Genomic DNA, 21,290 nt, shown 5'->3' with positions numbered 1-21,290 from the left:
TTTTGAGATCCCCTCAGCTGTATTATTACTGTTGTTACAGTTTAGAGATGCCAATTCTAATTTTTTCATTTCTAATTGGTATTCCATTTCTTTTGTCTCTTTTCTGCTTCAGGTCTAGTCCTTATTTCTAACTGTCAGGCTTCAGCCTCAGCTCTGAGCTGTATTTCCTCAGCCCTTATTTCCTTATCTCTAATTCTTTTAATTTTAATTCCTGCTGCAACCTCCATCTTTAAAATTCATGGGATGTTAACCCAGTTTCTCTCTTTGAGGCTTCATCCTCCTGAGCCTCTTCTTGCTCTATCATTTCAGGAGAGCTCTCCACTTTGTGAGGTAAAGTGTGCACATTAGATACTTCCATAACTAACTTTTCCCCTCACTTAGAAGGCATGTTTTTATGGGTTTCTTTGGACAGGTTGGCTGGTTTTTTCAGAGGCAGATAGGTAAGCCTCGGTTTAAAATATTTTTCCTTTTCTGCGTTAGAGAGATTGAAACACTGTAGCTCTCCAGTAGCAGCTACGGGTGGCTACTTTTTTCTTTAGGCACCTAGCCTTGCTGTTCCTGTGTCTGAGACCCTGTTTCTTTTAGCCTCCAGACACCCAGCTCTTCCAGAAATATTTATCTTCTTTAAGCCTCAGTTATTTTCAGTCACCTCAGCTATTTCCTTTGACCTTGGCTTCCACTTTTGTCTCCTCGGTGCTCCCTTCTCTCAGAGCTATGGGATCTAAAGCTAGCCCCTTGGTCCTTCTTTTCTAAGTGTGAGGTAAACTTTTAAACCCAGACTTCTCTTCGGAGTCTTTTCCCTGTCTAAGCCTTTCCTAAAGGTCTGTGATCTGGAGTCCTTTCCAAGCTATTCACTAAGAGCTCTAGGGTTCCCTACTCCTTCTCCAAAAGAGAGCATAGAGGAGGTGGGGTAGAGAATTGAGTCTAAACTGCATTTTACAGCCTGCTTGCACTAACAATCAGCACATTCCAGCACAGAACTCCTCATTACAAAAATAGAGAATAGAAGGAGAGAGAGATAAGACAATGGGGAGGGGAGAGCCTTGAGTCTACAGTAGACTCCATTTTAAACTCAATTTTAAACTGCCCGCATCAACATCCAGCAAACATTATTACAGCACAGATCCCCAAAGAAAAAAAGACTTTGGAGTCACATTTTAAACCCACATACAGTATTTTAAAACAACAGGGAGGTCACAGTACACAAACCCTAGAAGCCACAGAATGCAAAAAATAAATAAATAAATTTTACATTTTAAAATTACAGTCTAATTTTCACATTTAATTTTAATTTAATATTACAGTTTACTTCTTGCATTTTAAATCCACATTGCAAGACCCATCAGGGCACAGAAACATAACCCCTCACCTACCCCTACCCCCCCAAGCTGCAAAAACCCTGTACAGTACAGTAAATATAGTGCACTCACCCAGAACAGTCAGTTGCTCTGTTTTAAAAAAGGGTCAAAATTCCAAAATCAAAAAACCAAAAATCAAAAAATCAAAAATTAAAAAAGCCAAAAAATGCAGTCTGTACAGTACAGTACAGGCAGTGTACTATACAGTACCAGGCAATACCAGTCAATAGTACCAGGTAATACCAGACTATCTCCCTACCCACTCATTTAACCCCTGGGACGAGTGAGGTAGCAGACAAGCAGCCTCTTCACTGGCCAATGGTCAATTGAAAGTTCAAATTTCATGCTTTCCCCACTTCCCCACATTTTTTTCGTTCACAAGTCAAGGCTCCGTTCGCAAGTCGAAGCAACATTTTGCGAATGGAGCTGTTCATAACTTGAAATGTTTGCAAGTGGAGACGTTCTTAAGTTGAGGTGCCACTGTACTTTAAAAATCTACAAATATGTGCTGATTTGCAATTCCTCCCTTCCCCTTTGATGCCTGGGCACAACTTTGTCATAGCGCTGGCACCAAGTTTTTAAAAAGGAAGGAAGGAAAAGAAAAAGCATTGTTAGCAAAGATCCCAAGCCTCCTTGGGGGTCTCTTAAGAAATTTTGGGGGGAACTGGATTTCATGGGTGCCTATTGCTTCCTCTCTCAGCAGCCACCAGTACCCCTGCAATACTTTTCTGCATCAGCTCAAACAATCACACCATCTGAATTAACACAAATACATCTGGTACCAACAAATATATAGAAGCCCCAGCAAGGAGGGGGGGAAGAGATCAACAGGGAAAAACTCTGGGCTGATTTGCATTGACTTTATACATCGGATAGTCAACAAAAAGCAATGCAAATCTGTCCCAATCCCGACAATTTTCTCATATTATTTGCCAGTATAGTCACCCTCTGATAAAGGTGGATCTTGAATCAAGATCAGAACCTAATTGTGTATCTTTCTGGTTTTATAGCCGCTGCCCGATTTCAATTCCACATGTGCCTATGTTATTGTAGAAAGCTTGAAGGGGTAATGGCCCACTTCATATTCTATTAAAGAAAATTAAAAAAAATTAAAAAGGATTGGAACAAGAATGTAACAAGAGCACCTCTATTGTCTCTGTTTAAACCTCTTTGTTCAATCCTTCTATTTAATGTACTTATAAATACTGGCTAGAAGCCCAAATGTAGCTATAGGAGGTTAGTGGAATGCTGCCTAAGCTTCCTGATAATTGAGAAAAGGGAGTATTATTTCAAAAGTAACTAGATCCAGATTGCAAAAGGAGAAACAGGCTCATCCCACTTACTGAATTTCACAAGAAACCAGTGCAGTTTAACATGTTATTGCATGTTTGCTTAGATCAAAAAGGAAAGATGCTTCATTGTGTGTTGGCTAAAGAGTCTTTCATTAAGTGGCTTAGTTAGACAGCTTAAGCCAAGTAATGAGATTGGGAAACTGAAAGCTTAAATGCACACTTTGGTTTCATCCCAGTGATTTCATGTGCTGGAAACAAAACAAAACTGAGTGATCCTACCTGCACCTAAAAGGAAGTAGCTCCTGACTGGGAGCCAAAAAGGAGAAGATAGGAACACTCTGAGGACAGGCTGGTTCACACTGGCACCTGAGCAACCCATCCCATCCCCAGAGTGGAGCAAACAGTTGAACAAATCCCTGGGTAGTTGCACCCTGATCAAATATCATATAGCTTCCTGTATGTTCATGGTTTATTGTACTCTGCCTAAATTTGCCATTGTGAAAGAGAAATAGAAAGGAGAAAAAGAGATGAGAGTGTGCCATCTCCCCAGATAATAGTGTCACAGAAAGAGGGAGAGAGAAAAGAAAAAGAAGGATTGATTGTAAAGGAAAATGATAAGAAGGAAGTGGAGGAGAGAGAAATAAAGGTGGAAGTTTGTCTGTTAGAAGAAGGAAAGGGAAAGGAGGGGGAGGAGTTAACCTTACCAGTGTAGGATATAAAAGAGGAGGGGAAAAGGAGAGTTTTCAGTATAACGCAGGAAGGAATAAGAAAGGAAGGTCTAGTTATGGAAAAGTGTGGGAGTTATTAGAAGATTTTCCCAATTTAAAAGTGGGAGGATTGTTACCTGACGCTGATCAGAAAGAAAAGAAGGTGGCAATAACAGAAACACAAGAATGGACAGTCGTGGTCTTCCCACTAGGACAAGGTCACTGGAGGAGGGTGATCAGACCCGATTCATCATTCAGTCAACCACCGTGCAAGGGGGATTGGGCTCAGCATCCCTGTTGCAGCACGATATGTGCAGTGAGGAGTGCTCTGCTGAGGAAGCCCACGGACAAAGAACGGTTTGGGTCAGCCCCACAATAGACTCTCCAAAGTCACCGTTTGAATTCTTACCATCTTATGAACAATTACCTAGTCTGAACTGTTTTGACCCTATTGTCGTTGAATCCCTGAATGTTAAACCAAATAAATTTGTTAATCGTTCAAATGAGTCTTCTTGGTTATTCCCCCCCCCCAAAAAAGAGGAACTGCTCCAACCTTCAAACGAAACAAATCACAGCCATCCTGACAGCAGTTTATGAGGGGGTGCTGATATTGAGCCTTTTCCAGAAAAAGTGAGCTAGGAAGCTATAAATTGCAGGGTGTATTGGCCAATTTGTCTGTATTGAATGGTGGAAAAATCAACTACCTATGATTTTAACTTATCTTTCATGTTCAGGTCCAAAGTAAACATGGCAGCACCTCCAGAAAAGTTCAATGTGGAAGAGCATAGGACCATAATCAAGTTCCTGTTTCTCCAAGGGAAAGATGCAAAGCAGATCCATGATGAAATGGGTGACAGTGGTCCTTAATATGCAACAGTTAAAACATTGGGTTGTCAATTTAAAAACTGGCCATTTTGGTGTTGAAAGTGAGAAACCCAGTGGAAGGCCTGTTTCTGTCTCTGTGCCTGCAAATGTGAATGCCATCCATGACATGATCATGGAGGATCACTGAATATCAGCCAAAAGTGTTGCTATATATCTGAGAATATCACATGAGAGAGTTGGTGTCATTATCCACAATGACTTGGAAATGAGAAAGCTGGCAGCAAAGTGGATCCCCAAACTTTTGACAACCGAACAAAAGAGGAAACGTGTAGAGTCATTGGTGGCTGTTTTGGAACATTTTGCAAGAAATGAGTCAGATTTCCTGGGCAAATTGCTAACTGCTGATGAGACATGGATCTACTGTTATGATCCTGAGACAAAGGAATAGTCTAAGGAATGGAGCCACAGTGGTTCCTCCAGGCCAAAGAAGTTCCGAGTGCAAAAGTGGGTGCAGAAGCAAATGGCAATAGTTTTTTGGGATAAGAAGGGAGTTCTGCTGATGGAACTACCTCCAACAGGGTTCAACCATCAATGCAAAATATTACTGTGCTTTATTGACGAAGTTGAGGCAAAACATCAAGGAAAAACATTGAGGAAAGCTCTCTAAAGGTATCATCCCGTTGCATAACAACACCTCATCACACACTGCAAGTGAAACAATAACAAAACCAACATCCTTAGGCTTTCAAGTGATGCCCCATCCACCCTATTCTCCCAACCTGGCTACTTCTGACTATTATCTGTTCCCCAAACTAAAAAAAAAAACCTAAAGGGACGATTTGGGAGTGTTCTGGAGGCAACTAATGCTGCAAATAAGTGGTTACATCAGCAGTTGGAAGAATTTTATTTGCAGGGACTGAAGAAGCTGCAGGACAGATGTCGCAAGTGCATTGACTTCCTCGGGAAATATGTAGAATAGTGTGGCAGTTATAGCTTCCTAGCTCATTTTTTTCTGGGAAAGGCTCAATACTTATCAGCACCCACTTGTAGTACGTCATCTTGGAAAAATAACTAAGGCCACATCACCATCATTTACTTCTTGAGTAGGGATTGTACCTTTTGTATGACAGAGTTGTTGCACAGACACAAACCTCAGTTGTAAAGGAGCCCTGTACAATAGTGCTGTGAGAGTAGGCCTGGCAGGGTTGAAATGTGGGGCCTTTTTTAATTTTCTTGGAAGATTACAATAACATTAACTGCAACCTTTTTCAGTTCCAGTTCTGTTGTTGTTGTTGTTTAGTCGTTAAGTCATGTCTGACTCTTCGTGACCCCATGGACCAAAGCGCCAGACCCTCCTGTCTTCTACTGCCTCCCAGAGTTGGCCAAATTCATGTTGGTAGCTTTGATGACATGGTCCAACCATCTTGTCCTCTGTCGTCCCCTTTTCCTCTTCACACTTTCCTAACATCAGGGGTTTTTCCAGGGAGTCTTCTCTTCTCACGAGATGGCCAAAGTATTGGAGCCTCAGCTTCAGAATCTTCCAGCGAGCACTCGGGGTTGATTTCCTTCAGAATGGATAGGTTTGATCTCCTTGCAGTCCAGGGGACTCTCAAGAGCCTCCTCCAGCACCACAATTCAAAAGCATCAATTCTTCAGCAGTCTGTCTTCTTTATGGTCCAGCTCTCACTTCCATACATCGTTACTGGGAAAACCATAGCTTTGACTATGCGGACTTTTGTTGACAAGGTGATGTATCTGCTTTTTAAGAGGCTGTCTGGGTTTGTCATCACTTTTCTCCCAAGAAGCAGGAATCTTTTAATTTTGTTGCTGCTTTCACCATCTGCAGTGATCATGGAGCCCAAGAAAGTAAAACCTGTCACTGCCTCCATATCTTCCCTTTCTATTTGCCAGGAGGTGATGGGACAGTGTCTTCTGAGCTTAGTTTAAATCTTCATAGCAGTTGTGGTAGGGGAATGGATTTCTCAAGCAATATATTGTTGTAAGCTGTTCCCAATGTTCATACAGTGAATGGACTTATGCTGGTGCTCCTAGAGTGGAAGGATCAGCTAATGCAATTGTCACTCAGGAGATATCCAAAGGTAGTCACATTCTTGAGGTCTATGTGTGTGTGTCTCCTTTCATGACCCCATGGAAAGTTACACCTATGCCTGCGTACTCTGTGCCCCTCAACATGTATCATGGAATATTTGGTGTTAGGTGTCCCAAATGCCCTTGTTGCTGCCTGTTACTGGGCAAAAACTCATCTAGCTTTATACAGTAATTTTATTTTGTAAACCAGCTTATATTATGTGTTTTTTATCTAGGCTATTTCTTAATTTTATATTGCATCCCATTAATTGTACTGTGGTGATTCTGATACAAAGAAAGAAAGAAAGAAAGAAAGAAAGAAAGAGAGAAAGAGAGAGAGAAAGAAAGAAAGCTGTTTCTTATGTCACTGAAAGCATCTTGCAGTTGCTTGGTACAGTGGACCCTCGATTTACGGAATTAATCCGAACGGTGGCTGCAGGCCGAAAAGTCTGTAGGTCGAGGCTCTATTGACCTGCAATGCATTGAAAACTGATTAATCCGTAACCGACCGTTTTTGTTCCGTTTTTTTTCTGGTCTGTAAGTCGATTCTCCAGCTGCAAGTCAAACCTAAATTTTGTGGCCCGAGAAGTCTGTAACTCGAAAAGTCTGTAAGTGGAGCCGTCTTTAAGTTGAGGGTCCACTGTACTAAAGAGGCCACTAAAATGAATTAACTTTACAAAAAACCTCTGGCAAAGATGAAAACTGCTGAAACTCTTTAATTGATATTATGTATCAGTCAACATACTTGCCTTTGTTTATGGACCCTCCTTGGGGCCAGACCACAGGGATTGTCATAATAAGCACTTGCATTCAGAAATTAAGGACTGCACTATTAGACGAGGTCAGATTCAACTCCTTCCTTCAAGGTGTCTGCATCTCTGCCACTCTTGTCTCAAATCTTGTTCAAGGGCAATATTTATGTATGTTTATTGAGGAGTTTATTCTCAATAAGCAAATTTGCTTTATACCTTATTGCAGCAGTGGAGTGACAGACACTTTTATTTTTATTTATTTAAAATATTTTTACCTCATGTTTCTCCTTAAATAGGACCCAAGGTGGCTTACATCATTAAAAAACAATATTGGAAAGCTAAAAAGCAGTACATATACAAATATTTTAAAAGAATAAAATACCACACTTTAAAATGGCAAACAAAATTAACACCAAAAATGAATTAAAAGCAAGAAGGCACAACATTCCACTTAAAAGCCTATTGCCTATTGGTGGAAGAACAGCAAAGATGGGGCCAGCCTGGCCTCCAGTGGGAGGGAGTCCCAAAGTCTAGGAGTAGTGCCAGAGAAAGCCGTCTCCCATTTCCCCACCAAGTGCACCTGTGAAGGTGGTGAGACTCGGATAAAGGCCTCTCCTGATGATCTTAATGCTTGGGCAAGCTCACAAAGGGAGATGCGTTTTTTTAGATAGCTTGGACCAAAGCCTTTTAGGGCTTTACAGGTTAAGACCAGCACTTCGAATTGTGCCGGAAAATGAATCAGCAGCCAGTGTAGCTGCTGTAATAGAGGGATTATGTGATCCCTGTAACCAGCCCGTTCTAGCTGAAGCATTTTGGATTCACTAAAGTTTCCGAACACTTTCCAAAGCCAATCCCAACTCTCTGAGTTATGTAGAGGTTTTATTCCCCTGGCTAAAAACTATACAAGAACTGTGCTACTGGCACTTTTCTTTCCCTCCATCTCTCTCTCTCTTTCTCTCTCTCACACACACACTTATGCTCGAGGAGTCTATAAGCTACCACGAACACAAATTTCCACGCCGTTGATCTTGCGTATCTGTTGCATCTGCTGACAACTGCTTCTCGCCTCACTCATCTCACCTAAACTACATTTCCCAAAATGCAACACGGGCGGGACCTCTCACCTATTATGTAAGGAGACGGGAAGACTCTAATACGCACGCGCAAACGCCTATCCACCCTCTGCCTTGCCTGGGAAGGTTGCTCCTTCGGTCACTATGACGGCCCCTCCCTGTGCGTCATGCGCGTGCGCTGCCTAATTCCGGCCTCTGCCCTCGGCCGCCAAAGGACTGCACGAAACACGGGAGAGGGAAAGTCGAGGAGGAAAACGCCGTTCGCGCATGCGCCTCGAAATCGCCTCCGCCCGTTCCGCGTACCCGACCTTGTCAAAAGGCGGCGGAGGCGGCATGGGGCATAAAGTGGGGCCCGAATGACGCCTAGGAGGAGGCGAGCTTAGTGTAACCCTCCTGAGAGCGATACGAACCATCATCCACTTCCTCAGGTTAGTCCTAATTGTCCCTTGTGTGCTTTTGTTTCTCTTCCACGGGAGCTTCACGCCCAGCAGTGGGGTTAAAAGAGGGAGTGTAGCCGCCCCTTCAGGTAACGCTGTGGGGACGGGTATTCCTCGGGCGCGGTCTGCGTTGCGCACGCGCGCAGGGATGTGCGGCGCCCTCTAGCGCCGTGAGGGGGTATTGGGTATCCTTGAGGTTCGGCCGGGAGAGCTTGGCCTGTTTTCCCCTCCTCCCCTTCCCCCACCCGTGCTCCCCTCATTGCTCCATCCCTCCTTCAGGTTTGTTCTTACCGGTGTCTCTTGGCAGCGTGAGCCCGCGGGGTTGAACATGCTGGCTAAATAAATGCAATAGCAAAACGTTTGCTGCCCTTGGGGAGCGGGCACTCCAATCTGTTGCCTGAAGTAGTTTGCTCACCTTGCCTAATGACAGGGCTGGCCCTGGAAAGGAACTAGAATGGGGACGACATGCCTCATGGGCCACTACCACATAGTCAGAGTAACTGGTTAGGCAGTCTTTAAACAGAATGGTAGACTGCGTGAGCCTTTTTGCTAGTCTTTTCTTAATGTTGTTATGTTTTAAGTTGTTCCTGTTTATTGAAAAGATTCAGCCAGCAAACTTGTATACGCGTATAACTGGGGAATGAGCACCTTTGAGTACAGTATATGTGCTTCTAGAGTTGTTTTTTTTTTACTCTAGCCAATCAATTTTGTTAGCCTATTGCCTTTTGTATTATCTAGTAAGATAGAAGTTCAGTCTTAACTGATAGGTAGGCCATTTTGGAAATATAGCAGGATTCCTAAAGAATCATGATGCCTCCTTGTCAGGGACTGGACTCAGTGATCCATAGGGTCCCTTCCAGCTCTGCAGTTCTAAGATGATGATGATGGTTAATGAAAGCTGGTTTGGATGTTACTACAAGATAACCTGAGTGAATGCAAGTGAAGAAATACCAGAACTGGAGTTACTTAGAAGATTGTAGTGGCAAGTTCTTTGATTAGAAATGTTCTAAAATGCTGTTTTTTTAATTGTGTCATTCAGTGTTGTAGTCTTCTTTGTGCACCATTTCAGATAGTTATACACATGTTCAAAAACAAATGTAACCCCTTTTTAGCAACATCTGAAGAATTCCTTAACTATGCTTATATATTTGTCTGTTGACATCTGCTGCTCTTATGAAATGTTGAGGAGAGCCATTGAACATCATCTGTGTACCACACTGGATGCATACAGAGGAAAAGGATATATTTATGCCTTTACATGTGTCGTCGTCGTTTAGTCGTGTCCGACTCTTCTTGACCCCATGGACCAGAGCACGCCAGGCCCTCCTATCTTCTACTGCAGTGGTTCTTAACCTTTTTGAAAGAAACGCCCCCTTGAGCCATTGAGGAAGTTATCATCGCCCCCCCTCCCCGCGGTGATGATATTTATTTATTTATATATTTATTTATTTATTTATTTATTTATTTATTTATTTATTTATTTATTTATTTAAGACACTTAAATCCAATGACCCCTGAAAACAAAATTCAATTCCAAGAAAATGAAATGCCCCCAAAAAGTAACACTTAATGATTTAGTTGCAAGCGAATTTTAAGATGCAAAAAGAAATATAAAAAGGGCATAAAAAAAACGCAATGCAGGAACTAAAAATTTCAAGATGAAAACTCTGAAACTAAATTAAGATTGGAGGAAAATATATATTCATGCACATTGCGAAAAGGCTGCAGCCATCTTCACAGGTTTGGCTTCCTCCAGCGCCCCCTACCGCCCCCCTTCTGCTCCAGCGCCCCCACGCCGCCCCTTTTTGTTCTACCGCCCCCCTGAAAAATGAAATCGCCCCCTGGGGGGCATTATCGCCCACGTTAAGAACCACTGTTCTACTGCCTCCCGGAGTTGGGTCAAATTCATGTTGGTTGCTTTGCAGACACTGTCCAGCCATCTCATCCTCGGTCGTCCCCTTCTCCTCTTGCCATCACACTTTCCCAACATCAGGGTCTTTTCCAGGGAGTCTTTTCTTCTCATTAGATGGCCAAAGTACTGGAGCTTCAGCTTCAGGATCTGTCCTTCCAGTGAGCACTCAGGGTTGATTTCCTTTAGAACTGATAGGTTTGTTCTCCTTGCAGTCCAGGGGATTCTCAAGAGTCTCCTCCAGCACCACAATTCAAAGGCATCAATTCTTCGGCGGTCTGCTTTCTTTATGGTCCAGCTCTCACTTCCATACATCACGACAGGAAAAACCATAGCTTTGACTATTCGGACTTTTGTTGGCAAGGTGATGTCTCTGCTTTTTAAGATGCTGAGATGTTGAGTTTCAGACCGTTTTTTGCACTCTCCTCTTTCACCCTCATTACAAGGTTCTTTAATTCCTCCTCACTTTCTGCCATCAGAGTGGTGTCATCTGCATATCGGAGGTTGTTGATATTTCTTCCAGCAATATTAATTCCAGCTTGGGATTCCTCCAGTCCAGCCTTCCGCATGATGTATTCTGCATATGTTGAATAAGGAGGGGGACAATATACAGCCTTGTTGTACTCCTTTCCCAATTTTGAACCAATCAGTTGTTTCATATCCAGTTCTAACTGTTGCTTCCTGTCCTACATATAGGTTTCTCAGGAGATAGACAAGGTGGTCAGGCACTCCCATTTCTTTAAGGACTTGCCATAGTTTGCTGTGGTCCACACAGTCAAAGGCTTTTGCATAGTCAATGAAGCAGAAGTAGATATTTTTCTGGAACTCTCTGTACACATGCAAATATATGTTATGGATAGCTACTTGGAGGTGAAGACATTTGCTGGAATATTGGCCATAATCTCCCAACAAGCCCATATTTATGTACTTTCCTGCTTTTAAGAATCCTTTGCCTCTCTGGCATAGAGTGTGAAACAGAGACGAATAATAGAAAGCTGATCAGGCTGATAATAACTGAATAACAGAGACAGGTAGGACATATGCACAATGCTGTGCTAAAAATATTTTAAGCACAATTTTAGACCAGTACAGCTTGCACAATGTACTTCAGCTTTATTCAAAATATTGATATTAACAGTTTAAGGTGTGTATGCTGGTCTGCTGTTGGTTTTGGGTTTTGTGGTGAAGATAGATAAAGCTTCTCCATCTTTTCCTTTATTGGTTATTAGTAATGCTCCTCTGTACATTGATTAGTTTGGTTGCTTGAAGCAGGCATTTGCAGTAAACAGATTTCTCGCATCACGGAATTCTGTAGGTTGCTTTCCTCCATTATTTTTAACTCTTTGGCCAAATTCTTCAATTATGTTTGTTTCTGCCTCCCCCCCAGTCCTTGCTTTCAAATCACTTGTGGTTATCAGTACATCTATTTTGATGCATGAGCAGTTTCCTCCTGAAGCCTTGCATAAAAACTTTTAGATTCTTCTTCATGGCCTCTGTGAATGCACACAAATGGGTTGTTCTGCACTTGTGCAGGACATCTCGGAGGTTTCTAGAGCTTAAAGACATGTGATTAGTAGGACGTTCCCCCGTGGAGCACATGCTCTGCCCTCCAAAAGTCTCCACAGTTCCTTTTTGCTGCCGCTTTGGTTGGACTTCTTTTGGAATGTTAGAGCAGTTACTGGGATCAATCCTTTAAACCAAATTGGCTATTTTCAATTATCCCATATTTTCAGTCAACTCTTTTATTGGACATTCCCCTGTAAGTTATCCGCTTCTTTTTTTTCTTTGCATCATAAGTGGCCTTATGTGTAGACTTGTAATGGAGTTTAGCCTCCTGATGGTATTGATCTTAGTTTTCCTGGTACTGTACATACAATCCTCTCACCATTTTAAGGTGTGCATCCAAGGGGAGGGGATACACTTTTAGGGCCTGTTTATTTCAATAAAGAAAATATCCATGCATTTCCCCAAAAGGTACCCATGTTAAGATAGTTTCACTGAAAATAAGAGTCTTGTTATACATTAAAACAGACTTATTACATTAATAAGGTATTGTAGGCATTAACCTATTTCATCAAATGCATAAAATGTTATTCTGATTTCTAGTTGTATGCAGAATAAATGATTGGGGATGGAGTTATAAACACTGAGGTCAGAGAATAAGGAAGTACTGCGGGAAGTACTACCCTTCTGGTTGCTGCACAATGGTGGAGGGCAGGGTTTCACTTAACTGGGTCTTATTTTTGGGGAAGGGCTTATATTATGAGCATCCTGCAAAATCATAATGGGTCTTATTTTTAGTTAGGTCTTATTTTTGGGGAAACAGGGAAACAGCAACAATTATATTATTAACAAAGTATTCACAAAATGGTTGATGATAATACCGACATTCCAATTATTGCTTAGACAGCTTACACATGGAGTGTGATAAGAGCCTATTACAGTGGGGTCTTGACTTGCGAACTTAATCCGTATTGGAAGGTGGTTCGCAAGTCAAAAAGTTCGCAGGTCAAAATCTACATTCCCATAGGAATGCATTGAAAACCATTGTAATCCGTATCTGCTCTGTACCGTGCATAGAAAGTAATGGGAAGCTGCTGTTCCACCTTCTGCCACTAGAGGGGGATATTTTGTTTCTTTCTTTTTTCTTCATAGGTAATCCCAGGAAGATGAAACAGGCAGCCCAGCCATTTCCTCCGAGCTCCGGGGGAATGGGCCGGGTGGAGATGGGAGCAGCAGCAGCACACGGTGCCCGGCCATCAAGGCTCCCCGTGGCGCTCCCTCCCTCCCCGCCCGGCCTCCGTTTACAGCCCCAGCCGGCTTCCCTTCATTCAGGCAGCCATCGCCCACCCAACCGCACCGCACTCGCCCTCCTCGCTCTCCTCCCCTGTTTCCATCACCCGCTGCCCGCGCCCGCCTAGTTTCCCGGCGCGGAGCCCTCCCAGCGACAGTGCCACTCCGCAACTTGCTCCCGCGCTCCTGCACGGGCTCACCGGGGCACTCGGAGGCTCCTCCGCCGTCCTCACCGCTGCCTTTTGCCACCGCCGCCGGAGCTTGGCTCAGCGGGGCCCACCCAGGACAGGCAGAGGCCCTGGCCGGGCTGGAATTCTGGTGGCCGGAAAGCCCCGAGGTGCCCCAATCCCGGAGCAGGAGCAGCGCCGCCGCCTCTCGCCACCCGGCTCCAGGTGCTTTCCCGCTTTTTTAAAAAACTTTTGGGTTCGTACCTCAATTCTCCATCCGCAAGTCAAAATGGATTTTTGCGGACGGAGAAGTACGTAACTCAAAAAGTTCGTACCTCAGGCCGTTCGTAACTCAAGACCCCACTGTATACCTGATTCAAACACCTCCAGTAAGGTTTAGCTCTAAGTTGGAGCTTCCTAATAAATTATAACTTAGTAGTTAGCAGGACCTAACTGTATCTGGATATTGCTGGAATGGATTCCCAAGTTGTTGTATATTTTGAAGAAGTTTGAAGGGGCCTGGTGATTTGATCTGAGCAGTGGTGCTGGTTGAGAGAGTATTTTCCTTGGTGAGGCTTCTCCAGTCTTAAGTCATCCCAGTAAACTGTTAAATTTGAGGGGAATGCATATTAGACCTTTGTATCTGTGAATCCCTTGTGGTTTGACCCTCATCTTGTCTACGAAATGTCATTGCAGAGGCTTTGTAAGACTTTGTTAACAATAGGGTGAATGATTCATAAGGGAATTGCTGTGATAGTTGTTATGTTTGGACAAGAGCTTCCACAATAAGGTTTATGGATTGGGCCTAAAAACAGTTTTGAGATTCTGCAACTCCAAACTGTAAAGGCATTCATCAAAACTAGCATCCTGCTTGTTAGGCACTCTTCTCCTCCCAGGTATGTATTTGTGTCACCTCTGAATTGGCAGAGAGGAGCAGAGGATGTGACAGGGGCTTGTATCCAGAAGGTAGAGCCAGTTCCACAATGTGGCAAAGAAGACTTTGAAGATTGGAAGAGCTGCTCAAATTGCCTATGATCTCTGAATTTTTAGCAGACCTGTTTGAAAGATTCAGGGATTTTGTCTGAACACTTTCATTGAATTTAAATTTTCAGATTCCCCTGTAGAAATTGTTGAATAACATTTTATTGCTTGTAGAACTGAAAGTCTCAGACTCAGATTATCAAAGTTGGTGTTAGCTGTGCTAACTTTATTTTAGTCTGATATTATTTGTGTTGTGATTATGTAGTGTTACCTTGATATATTTACCAGCATTTGTACCTTGCTTTCAGTGAAGACTGCTCCACAATATTTGAAAAGGCATACAGAGTATATGTTAAGAGCCTGCACAGGACATTCACACAGACCTTAGATTTTGACTTCTAGTTGATACTGCAGGATAAATATTTCTGTCTTGAAGTCTGATCCACTTGTATTAGCAGAACACATCTGTCTTGTGTGATAAGGTGATACATTTGCTATGCAGTTGTAGAAGATCTGATAATAAGGTGATAGTAGTATTTTATACCTTTACTTAAAACAGTTGTATACACTTCTCTATTCAGTTTGTTTGCAATAACAAAACTATGTAATAAGTATTTTTAAATTAGCAATAAAAATGATAAAAGACTAAAATTGAGAAGCGCTAGGCAGTCTTCTTTGTGAAGGGCATTCCAAAGCAGGACCCTACTGACTGTGCAGAAATATATTTTGAGTAATATCTGCTGCTCTAACTTCCCAGTTAGTGCCTGGCATTCTATCTTTTTATTTTTTTCTTTCATTCCTCCCTAAAGTACCTACTGAAAATGGATAAACTTCACCAGTTTGTTTTCCTGGTGAACCTAAAGTATCTTTATGGAATGAGAAATCTGTATCTAGACCTTTCTGTCTGATAGTAAAACCTGAATAAGTAGATAATATTACAAGAAAAAAATATGCACACTGTTTTTAGGGGCATAAGGTTGCTAATTGCCAAAGCTAATACTCAGAAGTGCTTTTAACTCATCCACCCCCAACCAAACACTGACATAACGAATAGTCACCTTTATACGGTTTGGAATTTGCTTGATGCAAATACCTGCAACACAATTCACTGTCAGTTTTACCAGGGGTGTCAGTCTATATCCTTTTGTAAAAGCATTTGGTTAGCTATAGTGAAATAGTCAATAACTGAATAATCTGGGCATTTTCTGTGGATTAAACTGTCTGGCAGATATTTAATTAAGTTAATTTTATGAACAGATGGCTGTAAAATGCTTTCTCACACATATCTAGCTATTGATATTAGAGATGGGGGTATTGGTATTCACATATGAATGTACTTGTGCAGCTGGACTTAACATGGGTCCGGCCCCCAGGGCCAGACCGTCCACTCATGTTTCTTGCTGCAGCTGCAGCCCCACTCATCCTTCCAATTGCACCCAGACTGCCACTTCCTTCCCGTTTGGCTGTCTACTTGGCAGCCGTGCAGGGAGATTCATCCTCTCTCTCCCTGCCTGGAGTGGCCACCCATCTCCTAATTGATATACTAAATACTGTAAATGGTAGTAAAAAATGCAACTCATACCCAGCGTTGCAGTCTAACAAAAAAATGGTTAATGCCCAACCTGGGTATTGGATGAAGCCTGTGAACTCCAGTGTTTCAGATTATTGACAGATACATGATCGAATATGTTATCCAGCAGAATATCTATTGTGCTCATATCTCACAACAAAGTGTACCCCTTCTGTCTCCTTGTATTATCATTATCATCACTATTGTCATCTTTATGACTTTTAACAGAAGATGATTCTTGTTTGCAGACATGGGACAGGGGAACAAAATGGTGCAAAGAACCGGATATTGTATCTTTTCTGTCTCTTCAAGAAAATGGACAACAAGGTGTGTTGTGTAACAGTGTTTGATTTTTTTTCTTTTAGGAAGTTATAGAAAGCTGCATTAATCTATTTTGCAAACAAAAATGGATGCAGTTACATTACATGTAGTCAAATGGAGATGTTATCAGTAGTGGCTATTCTTTTGTGTTCTCAAAGGCTCTCACCGCTGGGATCCAATAGTTGTTGTGGGTTTTTCGGGCTATTTGGCTGTGTTCTGGAGGTTTTTCTTCCTAATGTTTCATCAGTCTATGGCGGGCATCTTCAGAAGACAGGCGCTAGAATTCTATCTGTGTTCTGGAATTCCAGCTCCTGTCCTCTGAAGATGCCAGTCACAGATACTGGCGAAATGGTAGGAAGAAAAAAACTCCAGGCTATTCCTTTGTTTGCAAAACAAAATTCAGTACACATAGCTTATTACTGAAAGTATTTGCTCATGTTGCAGAACACTTTGCAGTCACACTCTGTACTCTTCTTGTTGCAGGCATGATAGATAGGTAACAGGATCTTGTTCTGCTGTACTGCCAGAGAGTAAGCATGACTGAGTGCTTCCTGCCTCCTACCAGTAGCCCCAGTGAACACCGCAGGGTGGAGCATGGTGGGAGTCTTGCCCGGACCCCAAGCTCTGAAGAGATCAGCCCAACAAAGTTTCCAGGCTTGTACAGGACAGGCGAACCTTCACCACCTCATGACAGCCTTCTTGAACCTCCAGATATAGTGTCTGATGATGAGAAAGAACATGGGAAGAAAAACCGAAAATTTAAGAAAAAAGAGAAAAGGAGTAAGTAGCTTTTAAAAATCTGTTTTATTAGTGTCGTTTTTTTAAAACTATATGTTTGTTTTTCATAACCCCATGGCTCTATGACTCTGTGTGGGTGTGTGACATGTTCTTTATATTTATTGGTTCTTGATTGCCTGTCAGTTTACATGGCAGCAACACTATTGATGTTTTTAGTATGAACATCTTTTCTTTAAAGTACAAGTAAAATAAATGTTACAGAATTTCTCATCATTTGTCAGTCAAATGTACTCTCCAGCAATCTTAGGTGAGTAAGCACTAAATATTGTATGTAAATTCACCTCTGAGCCTTTCCTTATATCTTGACACAGGTGCTGCAATTAATGTTAGGTGTGGTTGTTTTTTTAAACATGTTCCTGTTCTTGCCTGTAGGATAGGCAGGGCTAGGTGTGGAAGAGGTTGTTACACTCCTGTGCAGGTATTTCAGAGGCTAAAAGTACCTGATAACTTGCACTGAAAGGAGTGTTTCCTTGTGACTGTGGAATTACAACCGCATATTCAGTTTGCAGAATTCCAAATAAGCACAAGTACCTGATGATGTATCAGAATGGTTAGCACATCTTTGTCTAAGGAGTTCAAAAGTACGCTTGTGTATTTCAGAGGTGTACCTAAGTGCCCCAATACATTCAAATTCTGGGATATCTAGTTGTTGCTCTTTTTAAAAGAGTGGTCAATTAAGTAATTTTGTTTGGAAAACAGCAAAGCTTTTCTTGGCATTAATGAGGTCAGGAATGGGACTGTGCCTTTGTGCTTTTCACAGGTTGATTTTTAAAAGTCTGCTTTCAAATATACTGATTCTAGGTCACAGTCATTTGAAATGCTAATCCCAGGCATTGAGACCTTTTTCGACAGCCTTTCCCTGGGATCAGCTGGAGCTGAGAAATAATATAATTTATAATAATTACATGCTGTGATACTGCTTTTCTCAAGATAAGCTCATTTGTGCTATTTTTATGTATCACCAATTCTGTGTTGGTTTCAATGCATCATTTTCCTTTATGTTGAGGCAGCAATGGGAAACATTAAAAGCTGCAATTCTGTACATATATGTCATGGAATAAAGTAGTTGAACCCATTGAGACTTCCTTTGGAGAAATAATGTTAAGGATGCATAGCAAATTGTAAATTATTTAAGTTATATAATGCAGTAATTCTAGGTTAGTCTGCTTCCACAGACTAACACAGCTGCCCCTTCTACAATTACATATTGCAGTAAGGATCTGCATATACCCAGTTTTCCCCAAAATAAGACCTAACCTGAAAATAAGCCCTAGGATGATTTTTCAGGATCCTTGTAATATAAGCCCTACCCCCAAAATAAGTCCCAGTTAAGTGAAACCCCACCCTCCACAATTGTGCAGCAACCAGAAGAAGATGACACAACTGTGTTTGAATACATGTAGATTGTTGAATGTAAAAAAAAGTAAAACATCCCCTGAAAATAAGCCCTAATGCCTTTTTTTGGAGCAAAAATTAATATAAGACCCTGTCGTATTTTCGGGAAAATGTAGTAGAGGTCAGCAGATAACAATGTAATCCTGGTTTTAAACGACTCCTGAAAAATATGTATAAATACCATCATAATTTTCATTCATGCAGAGTCTTCTGCGAAGAAGAAATACACCAGAATCAACTTCAATTATTTGTGCTGCTTACTTCTGCAGAACATTAAAAACACATGTTAATAAATACCACATTATTTCTGAGCAGAATGTGTAATGTTTGCCTTTTTTAAATCTCTGAACAGCGGAAGGTTATGCAGCTTTCCAAGAAGACAGCTCTGGGGATGAAGCTGAAAGTCCCTCCAAATTAAAGCGTTCAAAGGGGATTCATGTTTTCAAGAAGCCAAGTTTCTCCAAAAAGAAGGAAAAGGATTTTAAGATTAAGGAAAAACCCAAAGATGAAAAGCATAAAGAGGACAAACATAAGGAGGACAAGCATAAAGAGAAAAAATCGAAAGACTTGACAGCAGCAGATGTTGTCAAACAGTGGAAGGAGAAAAAGAAAAAGAAGAAGCCAGCTCAAGAAACCGAAGTTCCCCAGGTGGACGTTCCCCACCATCGACCTGTATTTGGAATCCCACTGGCAGATGCAGCAGAAAGGACCATGTTGTATGATGGCATCCGCCTGCCAGCAGTTTTCCGGGAATGTATAGATTACGTAGAAAAATATGGCATGAAATGTGAAGGCATCTACAGAGTTTCAGGTACTTGAAGAAAAATTTCTTGTGCTTTGTCTCCGGTCCTTTAAACAAAATGACGTGATTGAAGTCTCTGCTTTCTGAACACTTCACCTGATTTTATAAATGTTTGCAGTTTCCTAAAGACAAACATGTTTAGTTTTACTGTTAGCTAGCTTTAAATTTGAGACTGGAAGGAGTGCTGACATGTGAGGACAGCTGGCAAAAGCCCCATTAATTCACCCTAGTTAGTCGAACTATTTAATGTTAATTCGGCAAATCCCGGCCAAATCCTCATTGCCCCTCTCACTTGTACAATGCTCCTTGTGCCATCAGTTGGCCTCTTTCAGTCCTTGCTCAAGGAGGCATCTAGTACTTCTTGTGTGACCTCTGTTTCAGTAGAATGATCTTCAGTTCTTACAGTGACAATCAGGACGTTGTGGGAAAATCCATGGGCAAAATCTTGCAATCCGTTCGACATCCATTGGGTACTGTCCTCAGTTTCTTCCAGCTGAGGGCAGAAAGTATTTTCTCAGGTTTTGCTTCCCTCAAGTAACCCTGTTGATTTCTAGATATTTTCTTCAGCAGTTAGCCAAGTGGTTACCAAGCACAGGAGTTAAAAACAAGATACGGTAGATCAGTCTTGACAGATACAACTTTCCAGATACATTCCTTAAACACTTGCTGTAGACCTCAATATAACTGTTGGTATATGTAGTTTGAAGACTGTAATTATATCTGTGTAACTAGAAATGTTGCACATGAAGTTCTTATTCATGCTGTTATTTGCTTTATACAGTGGTGCCTCGCATAGCGAGGTTAATTGGTTCCAAAAAAAACATCGCTATGGGAAAACATCGTTAAGTGAAACGTGTTTTCCTATGGAGATGCATTGAAAACCAGATAATCCGTTCCAATAGGAACGGATTATCCGGTTTTCTCCCCCACTATCGGGTGCAGCCCTTTGGGAGAAGCCTCGGGGGAGGGGGGGAAGACGGCATCGGCTCCTGCCTTCTCCCCCACCACCTGGCTTCTCCCAAAGGGCTGCCCTGACTGTGCTTGCAGCAGCGGAAGAGGTGCCCGGTGCTGCAAGCACAGTCGGCCATGCCTCCCACCCTTCTCAAGCCGCAGGAGGTGGGTGGTGGGTGGGAGGCATAGCCGGACTCCTTGGCAGGCACCGCGGCTCGGATCCGATCCGAGCCGCGGTGCCTGCCGAGGAGTCCGGCCATGCCTCCCACCCTTCTCAAGCCGCAGGAGGTGGGGGGGTGGGAGGCATAGCCGGACTCCTCGGCAGGCACCGCGGCTCAGATCCGATCTGAGCCGCGGTGCCTGCCAAGGAGTCCGGCCATGCCTCCCACCCCCACCTCCTGCGGCTTGAGAAGGGTGGGAGGCATGGCCGGACTCCTCGGCAGGCACCGCGGCTCCGATCCGATCTGAGCCGCGGTGCCTGCCAAGGAGTCCGGCCATGCCTCCCACCCCCCCACCTCCTGCAGCTTGAGAAGGGGGAGGCATGGCTGGACTCCTCGCCAGGCACCGCGGCTCCGATCCGATCTGAGCCGCAGTGCCTGCCGAGGAGTCCAGCTATGCCTACCGCCGCCGCCCCCACCTCCTTCGGCTTGAGAAGGGTGGGAGGCATGGCCGGACTCCTTGGCAGGCACCGCGGCTCAGATCGGATCGGAGCCGCGGTGCCTGGCGAGGAGTCCGGCCATGCCTCCCACCCTCCTCAGGCCGCGGGGGGAGGGTGGTGGGATCCATCCGGATCCCCCCACCCTCTCCCCGCGGCTTGGATCCGACCCGCGGCAGGCTACCCCATGCATGGTCGGACTCCTGAGAGTCCGACCATGGCCGGGGAAGCCGGCCGCGGGGAAGGGGAATCCCAGCGGTGGCCTCGGAAGGACCCTTCGGAAGGGTCCTTCCGAGGCCACCGCAGGCATTTTCCCCCAGCTGAGTGGCGGGAGCTTCAAAGCCCCGCCGCTCAGCTGGGGGAAAATATCGGCAGTCGGCGGTGGCTTTGGATGGATCCCAAAGCCACCGCCGACC

At 43.2% G+C, this 21,290-nt stretch overlaps 1 protein-coding gene across 9 annotated transcripts in view; it reads left to right on the top strand.

The window, feature by feature from the left end:
• Positions 1 to 8,275: 8,275 nt before the first annotated feature.
• The window catches only part of RALBP1 (ralA binding protein 1), a 37,510-nt gene continuing 24,495 nt past the window's right edge, over positions 8,276 to 21,290 (top strand). For 7 of the 9 annotated variants that reach the window (XM_078391532.1, XM_072998810.2, XM_078391531.1 and 4 more), the window contains exons 1-3: positions 8,276 to 8,523; positions 16,757 to 17,053; positions 18,819 to 19,277. In XM_078391532.1, the coding sequence (XP_078247658.1) occupies positions 16,810 to 17,053; positions 18,819 to 19,277 (703 nt within the window). In that variant the 5' untranslated portion in view covers positions 8,276 to 8,523; positions 16,757 to 16,809. Of the gene's footprint in view, positions 8,524 to 8,679; positions 8,812 to 16,200; positions 16,280 to 16,756; positions 17,054 to 18,818; positions 19,278 to 21,290 lie in introns of those variants that run through there. The other 2 variants (XM_020793544.3, XM_072998809.2) reach the window with 2 other exon arrangements.

The sequence above is a fragment of the Pogona vitticeps genome, chromosome 4 (genome assembly GCF_051106095.1).
Source record: "Pogona vitticeps strain Pit_001003342236 chromosome 4, PviZW2.1, whole genome shotgun sequence".
Classification (NCBI taxonomy): Eukaryota; Metazoa; Chordata; class Lepidosauria; order Squamata; family Agamidae; genus Pogona; species Pogona vitticeps.
Note: the sequence above shows the minus strand (reverse complement) of the source record. Positions and strands in the feature narration are given on the sequence as shown.